This window comes from Rhinolophus sinicus, chromosome 7 (genome assembly GCF_057876585.1).
Source record: "Rhinolophus sinicus isolate RSI-liver-muscle chromosome 7, RSI-T2T, whole genome shotgun sequence".
NCBI lineage: Eukaryota > Metazoa > Chordata > Mammalia > Chiroptera > Rhinolophidae > Rhinolophus > Rhinolophus sinicus.
Genome location: NC_142507.1, coordinates 31948224 through 31972724, shown reverse-complemented (window position 1 = coordinate 31972724; position 24501 = coordinate 31948224). Strand labels below are relative to the sequence as shown.

The following is a 24501-nucleotide window of genomic DNA, read 5'->3' as shown; positions in this document are numbered from 1 at the left end:
AACAATAATGGAGGTATCAGACTTCCTGACTTTAGCTTGTACTACAGCGCTACAATAATCAAAACAGTATGGTTTTGGCAGAAAAACAGACACACAGAAAAATGGAGTAGAATCAAGAACCCAGAAATAAAACCACATAAATATGGACAGATAATTTTCAACAAAGAAGCTAAAAACATACAATGGAGAAAAGACAGCCGCTTCAATAAACAGTGCTAGGAGAATTGGAAAGCCACATGCAAAAGAATGAAATTAGATTGCTATCCGTCACCAGGTACCAAAATTAACTGAAAATGTATCAAAGACTTAAACATAACCTGAAACAATAAACTGCATAGAAGAAAACATAGGTACTAAACTTATGGACCTTGGGTTCAAAGAGCATTTTATGAATTTAACTCCAAAGGCAAGGGAAGTAAAAGTTAAAATAAACGAATGGGATTGTATCAAACTAAAAAGCTTCTGCACAGCAAAAGAAACATTAACAAAATAAAGAGGCAACCATCTGAATGGGAGAAGATTTTTGCAAATAACGCCTCTGATAAGGGGTTAATATCCAAAACATATAAGGAACTCATACTACTCAACAACAAAATACAATCCAATTAAAAACTGGGCAGAGGACCTGAATAGACATTTCTCCAAAGAAGACATACAAATGGCCAATAGACATATGAAAAAATGCTCAACATCACCAATCATGAGAGAAATGCAAACCAAAACCACAATGAAATATCACCTAATACCAGTTATAATGGTTATTATTAATAAGACAAATAATAAGTGTTGGAAACGCAGTGGAGAAAAAGGAACCCTCATACACTGTTTGTGGGAATGCAGATTTGTGCAGCCGCTATGGAAGGCAGTGTGGAGGTTCCTCAAAAGATTAAAAATAGAATTACCATATGACCCAGTAATCCCTCTCTTGGGTATCTACCCCCCAAATCTGAATACATTCATCTATAAAGATATACGTGCTCCGATGTTCATTGCAGCTTCATTTATTTATTCCAAGACATGGAAACAACCAAAGTGTCCTTCGACAGAGAAAGACACAAAAAAGATGATTGGATAAAGAAATTGTGGTGTATATACACAATGGATTACTATTCTGCCATAAGAAAAGAGGAAACAGTACCATTTGCGATAACATGGATGGATCTCAAGATTATAATTAATGCTAACCGAAGTAAGTCAGACAGCAAAAGTAGAGAACCATATGATTTCACTGATAAGTGGTATATAAAACTGAAAACAGCAAAAGAACAAGACAAACAAATGAGAAACAAAAACGCATAGACACAGACAATAGTTTAGTGGTTACCACAGGGTAAGGGGGGTGGGGGGCAGGAGATGAGGGTAAGGGGATCAAATATATGGTGGTGGAAGGAGAACTGACTATGGGTGGTGAACACACAATGTGATATATAGATGATGTATTACAGAATTGTACACCTGAAGTCTATGTAACTGCTAACAACTGTCACCCCTCCCCCCAAAAAAAAGAGTAGTTGAACAATCCGTAAAAAACAATTGTATTTAGTGACAAGTGCCTGTAACTGAGATTTAGGTTTGCGAATGAAAGTTAAAGGTTGATTGTTATATAAAATTACTTAATAAGGAGCTATGCTTTTATAGAACAATAATATGAATGGATAATGTGTTATATTCTTGCTTTTTTCCCATTAAACAAGAACTTTTTTTATTGTGCTTAGAAAAACAATATAGTGGTGCCACCTGGTGTTTACTACCCAAAGTGCTTGATTTAACCTTGCAATTTCAAATACAAGGTGACCTTGACTAGCTCAAGAAACCTCCTTATTAATGCTTTACCTTTAAGTAGCAAATTGATATATGGTCTCAGAATATCATATAAAGAGAAGACATTTAAAATTCTGACTGAAATAAACCCAGTACTACCCAGAATAATCTACCATCAAAGAGAGTTTGCATATAATGCTGAATTTCTATTATATAATAAATAATAATTTATTATTCTGTTATTATTTCTCTTTTTTTGTTTTTTAAAGAAAAGCAGGGATTCTTCTGCACAAAACTTTCCTTTATCAATTGTTTGATTACACTGCACTCCCGTCTCCAAGTATTTTAGCCAACAAATACTATCCATTTGTTAAAAATTTGTCCTGTAGAATTTCCCACATTCTGGTATTGCTTAAGTTGTTCCACTATTTCTTATATTTCCTATTTACTAAACTTGTAGTAAGTTCTAGATTAGATGATATCTTGATCTGATTTCAGTTCAATTTTTTTGGTAAGACTACTTATAGGTGATGCTTCCTACTTCTCATTCATCAAGTCCTGAGGCATACATGTCTGGTTGTCCCATTTTAGTAATCTGAAGATCGATTGGTGGGTTCATGCAATGTCAGTCAGATCCCTGCATTGTGAAGTTCCCCAATAACTTCTCATTGAGAGTTTGGACATCCATTGATGATCATTGTCTCCATCCGTTGTTTCATGAAGTTTGCAAAATGGTGATTTTATAAATTCTATTATCCCTTCTACATTTTTCAGTTAGTTTGAAATAGAGTCCATACAGGGAAGAAAGGACAAATACATGATTTCTCACTTTAAAAAAATATTTGGAATAAGTTAGTGTCCATCCCAGGAAGGTATGGACAAATACCTTCCATACCCTCCAAGGGTAACAAATGATGTTTTCTGTGTTTTATTATGAATTCACAGATTTTTGTGTATTTCAACTGATAGCAGGCATTTTTCTTTGTGATGCTCAAATTGTCCGACCTTTGACCAATGTGTATATTTTTAACATAAATACTTCAATAGGTAGCAAAGTTGTTAAGGAAACAGGCACACTCCTGCACTCTCAGGACAAACTGTTACCACTTTCAAGGAGGGCAATTTGGCAGTATGTATCAAAAACCTTAAAAATATTTATACCCTTTGATTTATACTCTAGTATCACACTCAAAGAAATATTTTCTATGAAAATAATAAGAGATGTGGACAATAATTGTACAAAGATATTGATTCTAGTGAATAATTAGAAAGAGATGTCAATAGGCTTTGATACATTTGTATGTTGGAATATTATATCTCCCATATTAAAAATCCAGTTTTTGAAGAATTTTTATTACCACGAGGCCTTTAAAAAGTGACAGGAACAGATAAGGAAGTTCATCCTGTTCCCTCTCCCTCTAACCTCCAGCACCAGCTGTGCCTTAAAAGAAAGGAAAAGTAAAAGATCTGAATTTAAACCAAATTTCTGAGGATAATTAAAAAAAAAAACTCTTTTCAGAATATAATTGATTAAAATAAAAACAAATCATTTGTATTATTACTAATAGTTAGAACTAATAAATGAATTCATCAAAGACGCAGGATACAAAATCAATTACACAAAAATCTGTTGCGTTTCTATACACTAATAAGAACTACCAGAAAGAAATTAAGAAAACTATCCCATTTACAATTGCTTAAAAAAGAATAAAGTACCTAGGAATAAATTTAACCAAGGAGGTGAAAGACTTGTACACAGAAAACTATAAGATATTGATGAAAGAAATTGAAGAAGACACAAATAAATGAAAAGATATCCCATGCCCAGGGATTGAAATAATTAATATTGTTAAAATGTCCATATTGCCCAAAGCAATGTTTAGATTCAATGCAATCTCTACAAAAATAACAACGGCATTTTTCACAGAACTAGAACAAACAATCCTAAAATTTGTATGGAACCACAAAAGACTCCGAATAGTCAAAATTATCTTGAAAACAAAGAACAAAGCTGGAGGCATCAAGCTCCTTGATTTCAAACTATATTACAAAGCTATAGTAATCAAACTAGTATGATGGAGTAAAAAGAGACACATTGATCAATGGAACAGAATAGAGATCCCAGAAATAAACCCACATATACATGGCCAGTTAATTTATGTTAAAGGAGGCAAGAACATACAATAGGGAAAGGACAGTTTTTTCAATAAATGGTGCTGGGAAAACTGGACAGATATATGCAAAAGAATGAAACTGGAGCATTAACTTACAAATTAAAAATCAACTCAAAATGGATTAAAGACTTGAATGTCTGAAACTCCTAGAAGAAAATATCGGTGGTATTTGGATGCTAGTGTGCTTTTATTAGATATTTATGTAGGCATGCATTTGCCACATGTATAAAGCAGAGCCAAGTTTCATTATTTGAGGCCTCACTAATTCAGATTTATGACAATTCACATAAAGATAGTCTAAAGTGCACTTTTGCTTAGCAGATGAAAAATAAGGACCAAAAGGGCAGATTAAAGAGAGTAATCCTCTAAAGCAGTTTGGAAGGTCAATATGTAAACAATGAGACACTAATTATAAATTCTTCTTGTTTATCCTTAAAAACAAGAAGACTGAGAATTTCTAGAAAGCAACACTTTTGTTATTCTATTTTGAGTTGTTGTACATTTTTCTTAATCTGTACATTTTTTAAAAGTGAAAAGAATAATATATACTTTTAAAGAAATCATTTGTATAAATTCAGAATATAAATTTTCCTGTGATGTCTTTGAATTGGTGGCTGCACACTGTACAGTGGAGATGACAGTGGTATGAAATGCAAAACCATGACAATTTTAAGAGAGTAAAGGGAGGAAAGTCATGAACATGGAGCAGGAGTGCCCTGAAGGGAAGGTGGAAGGAGGTAAGAGGCTGGAGGCCCCGAAGAAATAACTAACACGGGATTCTCCAGTTGGGGCTGAGGGCAAGAAGACACAGAGCTATGCATCCCTGCTTTGTCCAGCCATCCATGGCAGCTGAGCTTGTGTCAGGGTCTGTCTGCTGACACCTGGGGCCCCACAAGTCCTGACACAGCAATGCCAAAAGGAAATACTTAGGCAGATGGCACTGTTTGGATCTTAAGTCTCCTTTAACCAAGTGTTCAATTTTTCAAATATTAAAACCAAAAAAGAATAAGCTCATTAAGGACTTCCTGACAAATTATATTTTTCAAATAAAAAAATTAAGTTTGAAAGGTTTACTTTAATATACTAGACCAAGAACAGAGAGATTTGTATGGTTCTGCAAGCTGACAACATTTTCTCATGCATTATCTTCATGCTCACGACTATTGTGAGGGGTGTGTGTCCATAAATATACACATATTCTTACGCAGTTAATCAATTTCTTGGATCTTGATATTTCAGAGAAAGAACTGGTACTCACATAGTGGGTTGTATTTAGACTAACACATTTCAAGACAGTTTCCATCCTCTAAGACCCTTCTTCCCCACAATTTAATACACTACATTAATACCGCTGAGAAAATTTGCTATTTTGTTAATTTTTCTGCTTCTAATCAGAGACCAAGTTGTTAGTCTAGTGATTAACTTCTGGGCTCTTTACATCTGTCTACAAACAGCCCATCTGAGTATAGAAGGCTTTGAGATCAATCACCAACCTGGTAATGTTCCAACTCTTCTGCTGTTTTCATTCTTTTTAATTTTGTTAGCTGCATTCGTATTTTTTCTTCTCCCTCTCCTTCCCTCTTCCCCCCATGCCCTCTCTTTTGTCTATCCTTGGCTGGAGATAGCTGACATATCTGTTCAGATCAATGTGTATACAAAGAGAGCACTTTCTCAACCAAAAGAACCCCCTGAATTATTCAAAGTCGCTCCCTTTCTCAGGTTTCCCATCCTTTTTCCCCCCGGATAGTATAAGCTGGAATGGGGCATTTGGCAATGGCACACCCAGACTCAATCATTCAGTCAGGAAGGAGGAGGGTCAGGCTTCTACAAAAGCAGTTCTTTTTCTGGATAATGAGAAAACAGGTAATGCCGTGTTTGAAGGTATATAAATAATTCTTACGTTAGTATGAATATTAGGGTCCCTAACACAAAACACAATCAAATTCCCTATGATTGGCAGAAGTGCTGATAAACAAGATGTAGAGCTGGGGAGAAACTCAAGCCCTCGGGGCAGCTGCTGGCTGTCTGGGCCGAGGCTGTGCAAGGACCACTTTAGCAGGTGGCTAGACTGGGCCTGGAAGAATCTGTCACCTGTGGATTATAAAGAATGTTCTAAGAGGCTTCTTTCTTTGTGCTTGGGGTAACCCCTCACTCACCTCCTTCCAAATCTTTAAGCTTATGGCTTTAAAGGAAAGGAAACCAGGAGAGAAATTTGCCGCATGTAGACAGAACAGAGAAGCCCAGCCTGACAGAGTGACTGCAGCCCAAGGAATCTAACATATGAAATCAGAACAGCAGCAAGATCCCAAGGCAGCCAGTTGGGAAAGGCAGCCCTGTGGTCTAGGACATCTGGGTGCCCGTATCCATGTAGCCATATGGCTTCCCCAAGCCAGAGCATAATCCCAGAGGGAGGAGCTTGGGGGGAAACGTGAGTCAAGCAGGCTCGACACTGTGTCTGCCCACCCTGCTAGATAACAGGTAAGCCAGGCAGAAAGCCAATAGTAAGCCAGGCTGCTCTGTAAGCTGATGCGGTCCCACAGGCGGGAGCCATCTGCAGAGTGGTAGCCTTGCTCAGATGGAGGCTGCTGGGAAAGGCGCCTGGACACTCCCCTTCCAGAGGGCCCCATTGGCCGTTGGCCTTAGCTGATCTGAAGACACACAGGTTTTTAGAAGAGACCACCAGAGCTTTCTATGAACCAGAGTGCCCTCCAAAGCCATGCGGGGCAAGGACTAACTGGCTGGGTTCTTACCTCCTTGGGTAGAATGGTCACTCCAGCATGGCCATAGACAGGAGAGCCCCCTTCAAAACCACAGTCACACTCCCAGGCACAGTCTGGTGAAGGTCTTTGGAACCCAGACTCCTCCCTACAGGTTACAGTTAAGAACACCACTGCCCTGAGTCAGGAGAATGCCAGTGACCAGAATGAGATGACAAAGTCACATTAACACTGGGAAGGAAGTCATAGTGGTATCTTTGAGACGGCAGCATCCCTAATCTCAAACATGTATCAGCTTTGTCACTGTTGTCTTTTCAGGGACAGAGAGAACTGGTTGGGGTTCACAGAGGGTGTCATCCTGCTGCCTGCACCATCAATGCTCCACCTAGACATGGAGTCCTACCTTTTAAGGAGGCAAAGCAATACGTTCCACTTGGGCCATGTCATATGGATGCATTTATTTGTACACAAAACAGTCTGGGGACTGTTGTGGGGGAGGACATACCCCTGGCCCAGCTGGGTTGCTCCTGCCTGGTGTGGAGCAGGCTGGCAGATATGGGGTGGGGTTATGTTAGAGGCTGATAGAAGGCTCTTTCTCCAGTAGCATTTTCCCCAGCCCAAAAGCATGGTGGTGGCTGTGGTCATCCCTTTATAGTCTCCCAAATGTCACCATTACCTCTTCTAGCCTCTTAGTTCTCAATAGGTACCACTACTATGTGCCAGGCACTGTGCAAGGCACTTGATAGTACTGTATGTCTTTTAATTCCCCCAATAACACTGAGAGGTTGGTATCATTGTAACAACCATTTTATGGCTAAGAAAGTGGACATTCAGCGAGATGGAGTGACTTGCCTATAAGAAGGCTATAAGAAGTTACAGAAGTAGGATTTGAAGTAAAATCTCCCTGTTATCAAACTGTATATATTTTCTAGGCTTTCTTTCCTGTAACCCTCCTAACTTTAGCAGATGAAAGGAAAGAAAGGGTCACATGGCACTCTCTTATCTCTGCCCACCCCGCATTGCCACGCCCTGCCCAACACTGCTGTCAGCATTCAGAAAATCCAGGCATCTGCTGAGACATTGCCCTGTCTCTGTCCCTCTTTACCTGGGAAGGTCTCAGTCCTACAACCACAATTCTGCTAACAACCACTGAGCCTCAGGAGAGATCACAGTCCTGGCTGACACCTCAACTGCAGTGATGGGAGACCCTGAGCACAAAAACACAGCTAACTCACTTCCAGACTCCTGACCCATGGAAACCATGAGATAATAAATGCATGTTATTTTAAGACAGGAAGCTTGTGGTAATTTGTTATGAAGCAACAGAAAACAAATACATGTTTCAACTATTGAGGCAATTCTAATTGATCAGAGATAGCAACACTACACTGGAAGTGATTCTAAGGCTGGGCCTAGCCTCTTTGGGAGAAAGATATAGAGAGAGTTGTGGTTGATTGGCAATGTCTGCATGGGCATGTGGGAATGGGGAGTGGTGGCATGTGCCTCCTGCTGCCGTTCAAGGTCCCTTTGTGTATCTGAGGAAAAAAGGGTAATTTACTTATTTTTTTTGGATGACAGTATGACCCCAAGGGGCAACAATGTTTGGGTTTCCAAGTCAGAGGGTCAGAGAAAGAGGACAGGAAAAGTAACCAAATAGAGATTTCAGCAATTGCAAAACGGTGTCTAAGATTACCCTTACAGGCTGGTGTATGCAGTGAGAAGCTTTTCCCTTGTCCCTTCCCCCTTCAGTGTCTTCACTCTTTTTTCTTTCCCACTGCCTCTAATTCTCTGCCTTCAAGCACAGGAACAGGTGTCCCATGAGTTGGAACAATCAACCCAAAACAATGTCACTTGATCCAGCTGCTATTTCTGACTCACACCAACTCCAATCCAGCAGGGCTCTAGACCATCCTGGAGGAATGTCAGAATCCTCGCCTTTCTCTGTTGCCAAAGAGGTCAGAGCTAGGCTGCTTAGTTTCAAGCTTGGTTTAAACATTTATTAACATATCATTGTTTCATATTAAAACCATACAGAAATTGAATCATAGTACCCAGATGTTAGTATCGTAATTTAAGTAAAACCTCTGTAATAAAATAGTCCTTTCCCCTCAAGTTCATGTTTTTAGAGCGTAGGACACTCCCCATCAGTAGGCAACACCACAGATCACACATGGTCCTAAATCTGTGGAACTACAACTGTTTTCCTATAGACACAGAATAAGGTGTCACAAAACTGGAACTTGAACTCAAGGTAGGCACAACTGAAAGAAGCAGATGAATAAGAAGGTGGAGGCTCTGAGAAAAATTCTAATGGATTCTTCAGTTATATTAAAGTATTTTGTTGAGTGAAATTCCTGGTATGTGGGGTGTCATTTGTAATGCAACCAGCCCAACATGGCCTCCTAAGCTCATAGACTGTGACTATGTTTGTTACTTATGTTCCTCAACCACGCATTCATCTTAATTTAAATGTCTTCACCAGGGTCTTTTAACACTTAAGAAGGACTCACCAACATATAAGTAGGCTTAAATAACACCGTGTGCTGGGCCTCTAATGCGAACACCACCTGGTACCTCAACTAGGGCTTAGTGGCCCACAGTAGTCACAGTTTGCATCAGAGCATAGTCTTGCTTATTACAGTATTTAAACTTTAAGGAATTTATTGCCAGTGTTTAAAGTTGAGAGAATTCACTTAGAAATTAGCATATTTTTGTTGTTGCTTTGCTTGAAAAGTTGGGAAACCTGGCAACCTGTTGGACTCCTATTTCTCGTTAAAACAATCTGATGAGATCGAATATTTGGTGCTTCCTGTGGCAGGACAAGGCTTTCCCATCTACCAGTCTCTCCCACTCCTTATTACCTCCCCGGACGGAGGCCAAATGTCAGTTATAATTTATCACCATGGTTTCACTGTTGTTTTTCTCACGACAGAGATAAGAAGAAATTGAGCTTCCTTACTGCTGTGAAAACAGTCCTTTCACTCACTTACCGCAATTTGAGTCCTATCCCCTCAAAAAGTTTGAATTTGCTGACATCTGAGGTAAACAAACCTTTTCAGCAACAGACACACACAGTATGTTACTTATTGGTGAGTCGTAGCATATGCTTGGAGTGCTTTTTTTTCTATCAGATTGCTTCCACACTAATATCTCTCTTTGGTGAGAGTTCCTGTCCATTCAAGGGGATCTCCTAGTGCATCTGATAATGTAAGATTCATGTGAATGGGTCCTTTAAAAGGAACGTGACCACTGACCCAGAGCTTCACCAGTTCTAGCCACATAGCTGTTTACTGTGAGATCCACACATTGCACTTTCCCCCATAGTAAATGAAAGTTCCAGTTCACACAACTCTTTGACTGGTGTAAATATTTATTTGTATTTCCCATCTAAATGAAGAATAAAGAAGAGGAACCCTCTCTTGCTTGCTACTTGAAACAAGGTATATTTAATTATCTCTAATTAGGAGAAAGCTATAGGAAGGAGATAGGAAGAGAGAGGGGAGTGGATGAAAATGAAGAAAAGATCATTGGAAGAGAGAGCACAGGACAGTGAGGGGGTGGCTTGGAGTGGATTTGCAGGAGGGGCAGAAAGGAGTGTGTGGGGCAGGTATGGAAAGGAGGGCAGGGACGGGGAACGGGCCACATCCAGGACACTCACGGTTCAGCTGCCTCCTCCGGATCCTGTCCCTCCATGGCCTGTTTCTGATCCAGTGTAATCGCGAAGGTAACACCATGGTTCCAAAGTGGGTCTAAGACCTTCCCATGGCAGGTGAACAAAGACTCCCAGTGATACAGGAAGCCGAAGCCAATGTATAAACATTAAAAAGAAAACAAAACCCTCTTCTCCTTTTTTATATCGGGGGCTTCCATTGACTTCTTTTATCTTGTAACTTTCCTTTCCTTTCCTTCCCTGAGCTCCCAACTGGCCCGAAAGCAGCTGTAGGCTGGGCAGCCTCCTGTGCCATGTTTTATGCATGAAGATGATGGGGCGGTAATTTATCCTGTGTCCTCCCCACGTCACAGGAGCTGCCCGCACAATGGCTGGGGGAGGGCAGGTGTATCTGCACCGAAGAATGGCCTGAAATGGGAACCTTCTCTGCAGGCAGGATTGAAGATGGGAGTTCTGCTGCCAGGAACATGGGGCAGGGCTAGTGGGGCCCAAATCAGGGCAGCAGCCCTCACATTCTAGGGAGCATGATTTATGTACTGCTGTGACCCTAGCACTGAGGATAGTGCCTGGGACAGTGTACGCTAACAATACATGTCTGTGAAATGAATGACTGGTTCAGTGCTAACCACATGGGTCCTTTACATATTCACCTGCTCAATTCACTGTCTCCAAATATGCTTATTTCAACCTTCTCACCCATTCCATTGCCCACACTTTTCTCTCCACCCACCCGTTCATGCTCCACAATCTCATTTGTGAAGTTTACCTGAACCAACACAGATGCATCTGTGCCTCTCACACTCATCTGGCCCGTGCCTGGATGGTCCTGTTTTATTAGAGCTTTTGTTTGTTTTAACGTGAACATCTAAGTAGTGAGTAAGCTTCTTGGTGGCAGAAACTGTGTATTTCTCTCCCCGAGCTTTCACGTATAGCGGTTTGCATGGGCAATTGGTGGCCGCAAGGAGTGACTGAGCAGCTTTAGCCTATCTCCCCATACCTCCATCAGCCTCTCCTCAAAACACCCCAAATAAAATTACAGTCTAACAAAATACATGGTATTGGCTATGAAAACACAGCCTCAGTACATGACCCTTAGGTGCTGCACCTTCCCAAGCAGCTGGCTGTTTTGAAGCCCCTTATGTAGACACTCTGGGGCTGCACCTGGGAGTGGAAGCTCTGTCTATTGACTGCTTACTTTATTCCAAGCTCTTTATACAATGTCAGATCGCTCCAGACACCAAACAGTTATTGATCAGGCCTTAGGAATCATCTTGACACGAGGTTGGAGCTGGAAAAAGTGACATTCAAGTTACCAAATTTAGCCCAAGATAATCCATACGCTTGCTGCAGGCAGAAGCTCTGTCATCTGTCATTTGTGTCTCTCAGGGCCACAAGCACGGGGCGGGGGCGGGGTGTGTGGGTGGGTAGACTGCAAGGGTGAGTGACCATGCTCCCTTCTGTCACCTGCTTTCACTACTCAGCTCTTGAAAGGCTGTGCCTGCAATGAACTTGAACATGGAGAATGTGATACAAAATGAAATAGTTCTTTTTGCAATCAGCATAAGACCTTCTTTCCTCCTCATTAAGCCACATATTTCCTCAAGCCCCAGCTGCATGAGTCACTGCTCTTCTGATACACATAATGCACAGGAGCGAAGGAGAGAGAAAAGTTGGGGCCGGTGGGGTAGAAAGTGCAGTCAGGTCTGAAATGAGCAACGGTTGAAAAGTTTGCATTTCCTCTACTCTTGTGAATTTAAATACAAATCTTGCCAGTTTTCTCACTATAATCATAGATGGAATCCGGGGTAGGAAATGGGACAAGAAGCAGAGGACGTGCCACCGTCTTCTCTCCTGATTCTTTTAGGTAAGATTGGAGATGCTCAGACCCCTGGCTCATACCTCTGGTTCTCTTTCCTGACTCTTCGAGCTGCATCTTTTCTTCTATTAAGTACACACTCCTAAATGCCTGGAATAAATTATCTGTGTGTGTTATTCTCCCAAGGAGCATTTTCACCTGGTTAAGTGTAGAATATCAATTTTTACTCTTCTTTGGGCCCATGTTGCTATAAAATTTTCATAAGTCACAGAATTTCATGGCAAAACAGAGATTATGTTAGCGGCAATGTGTTAAAAAGAATATGGGGGAAAAGCATAATTATATGATCTTTTCTTTCAACTCATTTTCAATATATGGAAGCTAGATGTTCAATTTAGGAGAAAGTACTAGCAAGTCTGTTTCTATTTTAAAACCATCCTGGGGAGAAACAGACCTTCAATTACTCAGAGGAGAATGGAAACTGCTGAGCCTAGGCATACTGTGCTACTTTTAAAGAAAAGAAAGGCATTAAAGAAAATTTGGTATTATTCTAAAATATAAGCTATCAAGCACCAGGGGGAAAACGACAGCTCAGCGCCTGGTTGACACCAAAAGGACTGAGGGCTCAGTTATTCCTTGGAAACTGGAATGAGATTGGGAGCCAGGTTCTAGTTGTCTATTTGTCCACCTGTCTATCTATCTACTCACATTGGTTGAATACTTAGAAAGAGATAGGCTTTGTGTGCTTTAAGTAGATATATGATTTTATTTCATTTTTCCCTTGCTCTTATTAATAAGTAGTTATTAGTAATCCCATTTTACAGATAAAAAAGTAAAGGCTAAAGAATAGTTACTCTGAATAGTAATTATCTAATACATACAGAATTTAACATATATTAACCATTGTCATGATAATCCTATGCCCATTTTGCAGCTGGTGAAACTGAGGAACAGTGAAGTTCAGTAATTTGCCAAGGCCACACACCCAGCAAATGAATGATTGAATTCATATAACCCGTCTCTATGTTTAACCGCAACCTATATTAACTCTTCAAATTAAATAATTAAAAAACACTGTAGTGTAACAATATACTGTGCTCTACATATTCAGTGCTTCTTAAGTTTAGCAATACTCTTCCATTTTTGAAATATGTACCATGTAGCCTAGGCAAAGACAATTACTGAATAATAAAGAATTAGAACATTCAACAACTATTAGAGAATTATCTTAGACAGCATCACGTCGAAAACTCTCATTTTAGAGAAAATGAATCTGAGGCTCAGGGGGTTAAGAGGCACATCCAAGTTTGCACAGCAGGTGGTAGACAAGGGCCAAGCTTTAACCCTCTCCATCCCTAAACCTCAATACAGCGTTCCTTCCATTGCTTGCTCCTCAGGTCTGATTTCACAGGCGTTTCTAGGTCAAGAACAATTTTGAAGAAGGTTTTGTGGAAGAGAGACAGAGAATTTTGAGTTGGACTATGAAAAAGAAGCAATGAGGCTAGAGAGAGAGAGAGAAAGGATGGTGCCTATATTTTACCTGCTCTCTTCTCATTAGGCACAGTCCATCACTGCATTCTCTCTCTTTGCCTTCTTCCTCTCAAATCAGCTTCTGCACAGCATTTCCTGTCTCAGTGAGTCCCACCTTCTACACAGTAGCTCCAGCCAGAGACATAGCTACCCTACTTGCCCTCACAACTGGCAATCAGCCACTAGCTGGTTCAGTGGATTCTACCCCTAGGTACCTCTCATATCTTCTCTCTAGCTATCCTTACAGTCATAGTCTTGGCCCCAATTACCATCACTTGTCACCTGAACTGCCACAAAGTCTAATCTGGTCTTCTGAATGCTCAGCTGAACTCCTGGACTGTGGGCAGCATATGGCTCTGGAGTTAAACATGAGGGTTGAATCCTGACTGTATCCTTTCAAGCTGCGTGACCCTGGATAATTTACTAAACCACTTGAGAGTTTCGTGTCCTTGACCTTGGATGAGAACAACTATAGTTCCTACACCATAGGGTTGGTGTAAGGATCTGATGACTCATCCGTGTGTGAACTGCCTGGTGCATAGCCAGCACTTAATAAGTATTAGCTATTAATCTGCTTATACACTCCTCTTTCTCTTTGTGGAGTGGTTTTCTTTGCTTCGTTGGGCTTATGTCCAAGCCTGGCCACCCCACAATGGCAACCTCACTCCTAACTCCACACCACCCCTATCTAGGCCAACAGCAAGACTGAATATGATTCTCAGTCCTCAAGCCAAAGTCTCAGGAGAAAGTTTCCTTGGCTGGGTTGTGTCCATGGAGGCAGATGAACTCAGCTGTGGAGGGTGAAATTGCGTGTGGTGGGGTTGACGGTGGAAGTGATGGTGGTAGTTCTCAAAGAAAGAAAGGGTGGTTAATTAACCCTCCCAAAGCAATGAGCCCAGCAACCCTGCATTTTTCTTTGTCTGTGTGGTAAGTCTTTGAGAAGCACTGTGGTGCCCTTGCCAACACCTTGAGTCCTTTTACCATATCTGTGAGCTCCTTTCCCCCAACCCCTCTGGCTTTTGCTCCTAACTGCCCTCCATCTACTGAGTCACTGTGCTCACAAGTGTGGAGCCAGAGGGCCTGGGGTTTATATCCTCGCATCCTTTAGGTGGCTGGTAGCCGGGGACTGCCAACCACCAGTGAAGGTGTTTGGGACCTCTCACCACCCTGGTCCTGAATGGGGACACACCAGAGCTCCCTGGATCAGGCCAAGGGGGACTTTGCCTGAGATGGTACTTGGCCTGGACTCTTCCCGTCTCTGTCCAACTTCCCCCCTTCCTGGCTGCCCCAAGAGCATTTCCTTAATAAACCACTTACACATAAGTTCCTTTCTCAGGGTCTGTTTCTGGAGCTCAATTTAAAACAATCCCATGAATAAAAAAACTGAGTCTGAACTCATTTGTGAGCCATTAGTGAATGTAAATGATGTCCTTGTGAAAGCGATTCTTTCTGTCCTCTGAGAGTTGATTTGTTCCTCACCCGGCATTCTTCAGTGGGTCCCACCCAGTGAGAGAGGCTGTTGGGCAGCCCAGTGGCTCTGCCCTCAGAAAATGATCTTCTTTCAAAGAAAATAAAGAGGGCAGCCACTCTTATTAAAAGAAGAAGGTCGGTGTGGTATGCGACTTGATATTTGTTCCTCCCTCCCCCACAAGCTTGGAGGGCAGTTTTAACTTTCAGAAAAATAGCTAGCCAAGTCTAGCTGCCTGTCTGAACACTAAACACGGAAGGCCAGTAGAGGGAAGCAGGACACAAGATGGCATTTCTGGGACAAATGGACACATTAGCTGGTTCTCATGCAGTAGTGCTCACTCTTACTGCAGGGGTTGCTCCTGCTGAGGATAAGGACATGCACTGGGAATGGATGTCAATGAAGAATGTTCTCCCACGGAGGGCTCACACAAGGCTTCAGACTTGATGCCAGCCAGGGAGCGCCTTTGGGCTGATGGGGTCAGTCCTTGGAACGGAGCCAGTCTCAATGACAGGAGATTAGACAGTTACTGTTGTGGTGGATTTTGAGTGTCTCTAGTTCCTAACTCCACTTCAAAATATTCTGGCCGCCCCAGCTTTACACTGATGACTCAAAGTCTACCACACAAATGCATCTCTTTGAGCTGAAAACATGTCTATTATTAAAATGTAAACCTTTCAAGAGCAATAACATATTTCCCTCTTGCATTAACCAGGACTCTGGGTTGTAAGTGACAGAAACTTAACTCAAAATGGCATAAGCATAAAGCAGGATTTAATTGGGTTGGTAATTATTATAGACTGACTTCAAGCACAGCTAGATAAGGTGCCAAAATAATGTTATCAGAAATCTGTTTTCCATTTGCCAGTTTTGCTTTTCTCTGTGTTGGAGTCATTCTAGATGGCCTCCAGCACCTCCCCAGTCTCTTAGCAACTCCAAAAGGAAGGAGTACCTCTGCCCTTTGTCCCAGCCCAAACCCCAGGACTGCTTCTCATTGGCTCAAATTGAGTCATGTGGTCTCCATGAACCAATCACTGTGACTCTGATGGATGAGGCCTAGACACATGTCAAGGGCTGCAGTGGGGAAGAAGGTTGGTGCAGCAAATAAAATTTCAAGTGCTTTTACCAACAGAAGAGAGCATGGGCAACAGGAAAGCAAACCAACCCCTGTTCACCACACTGACTATCTGTTTTATGTCTCCATGGCGATAACAGGGAGCAGCTCTCTACAAGATGAGGCAGAGCAGAGATGTAAAAATAAATCCAGAGTGAGGGCACCATATTGGGAAGCCTGGTGGGGTGGGGCACTGCATTAGAGCTTGAGGAGCCAGGGGCGCTGAGATTTTAATTGCACACTCTCAGAGGCTGAGGACATTTCAAGACTGTGAGAAAAGTAGCAGTAGAATTCCAGGTAGCTTGACAAGTACTGGGCAGGGCGCCGGCATTGCAGCTCACAATTTATACCAACAGGCTTCCCCTGACTTGTAAGCTTGGACTTCAGCCTCGTTTAACAAGAAGGAAATAATCTATTCAGATTTCTATATAATAGTCAAAAGATCCTTTGTCACATTTCATGTGATGTCTGGCAGGGATAACTGGTAAAGCTAGGAAGGGCATCATGTTTTATTTGCTGGACTGTCCCATCATCTGTTTTTGTTGTCCCCATGACAAGACAATAGTAGCACGACTAATAGACAGCTCAGATCTACTGAGCACCATCTTGTAACAACCGGATGAGGTCTAGCCTAGTGTTCCACTATACAGAGGCAGTACTAGTGCTTGCAGAAAAGTGACGGACGTGGTTTGCCAGTCAGTGAATGGTGGATGCAGGATGGAGACTCCAGTTCAGGGACTTCAGAGCCTACATGCTTAATTCACAGGTCACAGCTGAGAGTACGAAACCGGAAAGAGGTGGGGGAGAATGGGGGGAGAACTACAAGGAGAAAAGATTGAAGTTTAAAGCCATCAGCCTTAAGGGGCAGGCGAAAAAAATCCAGGTGTACAAGACATGGCTGCTGACAATCTATGAATGGGGCCAGGAACCAACAAATTATGAGAACATGCTTCTCTTTATTTGCTAAAGATGACACCACTATGGGTAAGGCGATCACCTAATTGATTGTCTGAACAAAGACCTTTTGAGAGTGAGAGGCCACTCTCAATAATTATACCAGGAAGACTATAATAAGTCAAGACGAACACAGGGTCACCCTAACTAGAGCTTCTAACAGTCAAGCATGGGTTTATTCTAACAGCAGTGATGGACATGCATGGATTTATCCACAGCCCCTCACCCCCGACATCTACCATCTTTGTAGCCCTGTGTTCCACCTAACCAAGTTTATCTCCAGATATAATATAGATAGAAGACAAAAGATACAGTTTAAATCATTAATTTATTTATTTAATTAAGCCAACAATGAACTAAGCAAGACAATACAGCACAATGGTTAACAATTTCATTTTGAGGTTTGGACCTCAGCTACGTGAACTTGGGCAAGATTTCTTGGGGGCTCAGATTCCTGATCTGTAAAATGATATGAGAGCACACATTGTGTGAGTTTTACTTTGCCTTGGATGCTGGGCCAAGCACTTTATGTGGATTATTCAGTTCTATCATCATTACAACCTTTGAGGCAGCTACCATTATTATCTCCATCTTGCAGACCAGTGCACTGAAGCCCAGTGAGGTCAAGTAACTTACTCCAGGTCACACAATTAATACATAAATACCTGTCTTATGTGGATTGCTTTGGTGATTAAATGAGATAATGGTTATTAAAAACTTAGCATATTGACTGAAACCCAAAAGAAATGGATAAGTGGTAGTCCATAATTATGATAATTTAATATTCAGCATTATTATCTTACATTTATAATTTGGAAAACTAGTCTGGGTCATATTTCTAACCCATTGTATGTCAGGAGGATCCTCTGAATACAAACTTTTAATACTCCTTAATATCTTAAGGGGACAGCATTGTTGACATGACCCATCTCAGAGAGCCCCCCCACACACACAGAATGTGAAACATCCAGGCAGTTCTTGCTGCAGCTGGGAAAAGAAAATATGCACATGTATCTTTAAACCTAGACAGTTATCAAAAAAAAAAAAAAAAGTGTCTTCTATATAAAGCAGGCAGTGGATGTAGAGTGAAAAGGGGAGGAGAATAGTTGCTTAGAAATTTCCCCAATTCCTCCGAAACTGAGGCTGTGTGCTGGGAAGCATTCTCCCCCCACCAGAGCTGCTCTGCTCGCCTGTTTCCAGAAAAGCTTCTAGCATTACAGAGGACAGGTTTTAGGGGCACACACGGAACACTCTACACACTGTTTCCAATCCTTGCAAAGGTCCAGGGGCCACTGGAGATCATTTGAACCACTTCCCTCAACCCCCAGGTCATGCCCAGGCATTGGGCACAGGAGACACACTTAACCACTGAGAGATGCCACTGGTCTCGAGTCCCTCTAACAGAGGTTACACGAGGGGTCAGGGCCAAGGCCACATGCAGTTCAAGTTTCTGGATCCAAATGGATGGTGTGACCTTGGGCAAGTTGGTTAACGAGCTCTCTGAACCTTGGTTTCCTCATTGGTAAGATTGGGATAATGAAACCTTCCTAGTGTCTTAAAAGAAGCAATGTATGGTATATATTTAAGAGAGCGCCTGACACATAGTAGAATTACATGAATGTTAACTATTGTTATTAACAAGTATTAATTGAAAATGTCGCTGTGTTAGGTAGTGTGACCACAGAAGGAAACAGGAGCTGCTGCTCCTCTCACTGGATCTATCCCAACTGGGACCCAGAATCTTATCTCAATGGTGAATCGGAGCCCCCTAAAGGAGCCATCACATCTACCGTCACTCACGGGTACTTCAAATCACGAGTCTATACAAACCAGCACGGGAGACGATATTGATAGTATTCACACTCTGGAATGAGAGCCATGTGCTTGGAACAGTACAGTGACTTGGAACATTATATACAATAAACTATAAATGATACCATGAGTTGCTGACATGAATCGTTCATTTATTTCCAATATAAGTTGATGAAAATCCTTAGCTGAGTGTTGTGATAACAATGGACTCTGTTCTGTTCTGATTTTGGTTTTTATTGTTCTCTGGCCCCAGTTCCTACCTCCTCTATGTGCAGAGTTATTCTATAGTGGCCTAAGTTCAGATAAACGCTAAAACTCCCTAATTACTCATTAAAGAAAATTGTTCATTATGCTATAGCACTATCTGTTCAGGGCTATATATTTGCAATTATATTCCTTAGGAGTTCTTGCTTTCCCTAATGAACTCTGCAAACTATTATCCCAGGATGAATTTTTATCCTGGGAAGGTTTTTTCCCCCTTTGTTTGCCCAGTTTTATAGCCCAGTTCTTTCTCCTTAATCTGAACACTCTTTTTCTTCCAGTTGCCTCTTTTCTGCCCTGAGTCACTGATGGGAGATGAAAATGAATTTTGGTATTTTGTCCTCTTGATGGGAAGAGTACATTCCAGATGGCACTTAAGTTTAAAACGGTTCTCTTTTGGGGCAGGAACACAAGTGACAAATTTCCTGGGTGACATTATTGAACAGTAACCTATCTGTCTTTATAAACACTTTGTTAAAAAAAAAAAATCACTGTTACCAGTGATAACATAACAATAATAATTATTAGGCACGTACCATATTCAGAATTCACTGTAAGTTTCATTTGCTGCACCTGAGCTCCAGGGCACTTCAGCTGGTGGGGTGAGGGCAGCTGGAACTCAATGTTGCAATAGTCATAAGTGCTCTTATCACTGTGTCCCAAATGTCTAGTTGAACTTCATACTTAATAATGTTTATCTCCACAGAGGGCATGGGAATGTGTTGTTCCTGGGCTGTGAGGTCATTGATATTTTATTTTTATTCCAGAGAAATATTGGCCTGAGCCTCCTGGAAACATTGTTTCATTGCCTGCCCTTGTAAGAATTTGCTTGACCTATTTTGTGGAGGCAAATTAATCCTGGTCCTAGAGTTTTTTTCATGCAAAAGAACTAAATGAAAATTTTTACTGCTGAATGGGTCCCATTTGCCTGAGTCGATTACAGCTACTGAAATGACCAGCTCTAAATGCCATTTTAATGGAAACAAGGTCTTCATAGGTCCAGACTGGCTAGGCCCATGCCTCAAAAGGGAAAGGTCCTCTTCTTTGTTTCTAAAGCTGGATGATTGGGCAGGGCCACCATCTGTGAATATCAGGTTATTACTAACACACGAGGCTCTCTCATCAGGACCACATCCTTCAACTGTGAGTTTTGTGGTGACACAAAGCAGCATAATCCCCCCATTGTTGGTTTTTTAATTATGTAAACAGGAATATAAAGCTGCCCAACTCTCATCCTCCCACAGATGGGCTGAGGAGGACACTGAAGATCGAATCCTTAGATGACATTTCAAAACTTCTCCAGGGCCCATCAGCTCCTAATCGTTGTCTTTTAATCTAGTTGTGGAGGGCACAGCTCACTGGCCCATGTGGGAATTGAACCGGCAGGCCTGTTGTTCAGAGCTCATGCTCGACCCAACTGAGCCAGCCTCCCTCCCCAGGAATCTAGTTTTTGTGAACTGCAGGGGATGTCCCTTAGAAGGAGATGTCACAGTCTTGAAGCTCTTTCTCATTCCCAGTTGGCCCAAAGTTTCACAATTTGAAAAGAATAGTGGGAGAAGAGGTGGTAGTGATGATGTGAAAGTGACATTGTTTTGACCAATAAAGAGAAGTTTGAACTCCACTGTTGCCAACTTAGGAAAATATCCCTTGTGTGGGTTTGATTCAACTGTTCTTTGCACATGTATCTGGAGGAGGATCTGTCTCTAAGATCATGCTAGGAATGCACAAGCCTGCCTGGGCAGTGGGGGCCTGGAAGTGAAGCCACGGGGCCCCTTTCTCTCAGCCAGTGGTCTTAAGTCTTGCAGCAGTAAAGATCGGGCCTGACTGTGCCTCTGAAGACCATGAGAAATTTTTGCTTTAATGGAAATGTTAATTTATTATATGATTGCAAAATTGTATATATTTACTGCAAAATTTGTAATGATAGAAGAGGATGAACCATCAACAAAAAAATCTATCCTACCCAGTAATACCCATTGTTATCATTGTAAGGCATATTCTTTCATTTTTCATGAATAGATATGATTTTTTAAAAGTGGAATCATGATAAAACACTTTTTTATAATTTGCTTTTTTCTTTTTCCACCAGTTCAATTTTTTCCCAGTTTTACTGAGGTATAATTGACATACAGCACTATATAAGTTGAAGGTGTACAGCATAATGATTTTTTGTACATATAAATGAAATGATTACTATGATAAGTTTAGTTAACATCCGTCAGCACATATATACACAAGAAAAGAAAAAAAAAGTTTTTTTCTTGTGACGTGAACTTTCAGAATTGATTCTCTTAATCACTTTAGTATATACTGTACAGCATTATTAACTGTTATACATTACACCCCACTACCTATTCATCATATAATAGAGAGTTTGTACCTTTTAACCACCTTCCTCCAACACCACCATCTGCCACCACTAACCACCCAAACCTACCTCTGGTAACCACAAATCTGATCTCTTTTTCTGAGTTTTGTGTTTGTTTTGCTTTTTTCCTTCAGGAGGTAATAGAGTAAACATTTTTGGACTGGAGGAAATGTACTGCCTGGGAATAAGCATGTCCTGAGGTCAGTGTCTGTGGACGGAAGGGGGTTCTCTAAATAGTGGGTGAATGATGCCAGGACGAGATGGAAAGAGTTTTTTATTTTCTTTCTTCTCCTACAGAGAGGACTGCGTTGGAAAGCAGGAAGACCGATTAACAATTGTGTGGACTTAAAGGGCCTTCTTGGAAAGGATGTAATGCCTTAGCCGTTTTTCCGCCAAAATAAGGGACAGCCACGTTCAGCAGAAAACTTAGTTTTAACCTCCTGCTGCATAGTTTCCTGAATTATCCCAATGCTTCAGGGAAGTGCACAGAGAAGCCAGGAAGACCTGAGGGCCTGCTTCCAAGGAACCACTGGGGGCCCAAATGAAGCCCCTCTCTTCCTAGATACAGCCGAGGCGGCACATTCTGGCATTGGGGGAGAGCAGCTGCTTGGGTCACTGTGGACTCTTCACTGAGTGAACAACATCCAGAACCCAAGGGGCCAAAAGAAACGGCCCTGGGGAGATATGGTCCTCTTCCGCCACCTACCGACAACATCGACTCATTGCAGTTCCCAAATGCGCCTAGACTACCTATGAAGTAGACCAGTTCAGGAAAGAACCAATCCAGGAATATCAAAACTACTCAAGGAGCATTTTCTGCATTCATACCACAGTTTTCTGGCTCTTGGTTTTTCCGGAGCTGGGATCCTGAAATGCCAGATGAACAACTGGTCTTCCCCGGCACCCTCTGCAGTGGCTTTACAGTAGGATTGGGCAGACTGCAAGGCACCTCCCCATTAACAGCTTTCCCAGCACGCCCTTGAGTGGCTTTGAACGAGTTGCAGGGCATTCAGCTTTTTTTTTTTTGCCTTTTTTGGAATTGCAGATGACTATCCGTAGTATGAGGGGAAACCAGCCCCTAATGCCAGGATTGCCTCAAAGGGTTTTCTTTCTCTCCTGATCTTGATAGCAGTGGAGGTGGTAGAAAGTGGCTAGACTAGAGGTATATTTTGACGGTAGAGGTGACAGAATTTGGGGCTGTAGTGGATATTAGTGCAAGTTGTATAAAGGATGATGTCATAGCCTTTGGGTTACGTCACAGAAATGAGATATGAGATACCAGAGAGGGCAAAAGGGCATGTGATGTGGAGGTATACACAGGTAGAAAAGAACCATGTCAGATGAGTAGAAGGGGACTGAGGACACGTAGACTCAATGGATTGGAAGTCTTGGTAATATCAAAGAACTATTGGAGCCAGGAGATCAGAAGGAAATAACTGGAAAGGTAGCATGAGAATAAACATAGGCTTGGTAATGAGAAAAGAAATCCATTAAAAAAAAATATTTTATTTGCTTATATACATTTTAACATATATTCTATGGATATGCATTACATTTATTTTAGTTATAATTGAATAATTTACTATATAATATAAATCAAAAAATATTATTCTTGAATTCCCAGCATTTCTGTTATACAACATGTATGAGATGAACCAGAATAATCAAACGTCATTGGTGTTAATCTTAAGTAAATAGCCAAAATTTCTATTACGAAGTGTGAATTTAGAGATTTAAAGAAATAAATTCCACTGTTGGATTCTTGTATCTTCAGAATTAAAGAGGTGGTATACATAAACAAAAAATCAATTCTGATGTTCAAATCAGTGAAGTGTGTGTGTGTGTGTGTGTGTGTGTGTGTGTAACATCAACATGTAAAATAGAAACATCAACATGTAAAACAGAAACAATCATTTTTTCCTAAGGATAAATTTGTGTGTATATGTCTTAATCATGTGACTATCATCAAAAACTACAGACATTAGCAGAAACATGAATAGTTGCCTATTCTAACCATTGAAATAATGTTTTTAAATGTTCAGAAGAGAATTTCCTAAAATTTTCAAGATACAGATCTTTATTGTTGGTTTTTCTACTGATTTTGAAAGATCTTTGTCGATTAAACTCATTTTACTAATAGTGTTCACATTTTTTATTAATCAAAGTTGTCTCTATGTTAGAATTTATAACCTACATTAAATAACAGATTTTGTCACTGAATCAAATTAATTCCAGTCCCAGTGAAATTTTACCTTTTAGGCAGACTCTTAGTGTTTTGGTAAATATATAAATTCAACAAAGCTTTTTAAAAAGCTGAAAGCAGCTCACAAACCCTTCTTACTCAACTTTCTTCATGGACCCTATTTGGGGAATCAGTCTATTAAGGAATAACATATCTATTTTTCCATTCTCCTTTTAATATTCCATCTTAATTTTTTTTCTTTTTTCTATTTTCTTCTTATGGTCCCTCATTTATCTATTTCTCTTTTTTCTTTCCGTCTTCTTGCAATCCAAGTTCTGTCCCTATGCTCCTTTCCTTTTTGTTCACTGTGTTCTGAGAAAAATTTTCTCCTCCTGTTCTATTTCTTCTATTCTTGGATTCACATCTCTGCCTATTATGCTTTGTTTTCCATAGAGAATTTGTTCCTATTGGGTTCACTCGTCATCTTACAGAGGATTGTGGATAGAACAAGTAAAATATTAATAATCTGGCTATGTGGTGATCCACGAACATAAGATTTATGAATAGCTCACAAATGCAAAATGTAATTATCCATGGATGATGTCAATAAAGCATAGTCACTTTGGTATAAGCTTCTTGTGTTCAAGGCCTGGTATCAGTAAATTATTGAATTT

At 40.9% G+C, this 24501-nt stretch overlaps 1 protein-coding gene and 1 long non-coding RNA gene across 2 annotated transcripts in view; one reads left to right on the top strand and one right to left on the bottom strand.

Moving 5' to 3' along the window:
- Nucleotides 1-10542, bottom strand: part of RIPOR2 (RHO family interacting cell polarization regulator 2) — a 188158-nt gene extending 177616 nt beyond the window's left edge. Inside the window, exon 1 of the mRNA XM_019716819.3 lies at nt 10311-10542. Coding sequence (XP_019572378.2) covers nt 10311-10386 — 76 coding nt within the window. The 5' untranslated portion in view covers nt 10387-10542. The remainder of the gene's footprint in view (nt 1-10310) is intronic.
- A 1576-nt stretch (nt 10543-12118) lies between these two features.
- On the top strand, nt 12119-24497 carry LOC141568484 (uncharacterized). The gene is made up of 3 exons (XR_012491637.2): nt 12119-12186; nt 21780-21845; nt 21943-24497. It is a non-coding gene; the product is annotated as an uncharacterized LOC141568484 (long non-coding RNA).
- Nucleotides 24498-24501: the final 4 nt, after the last annotated feature.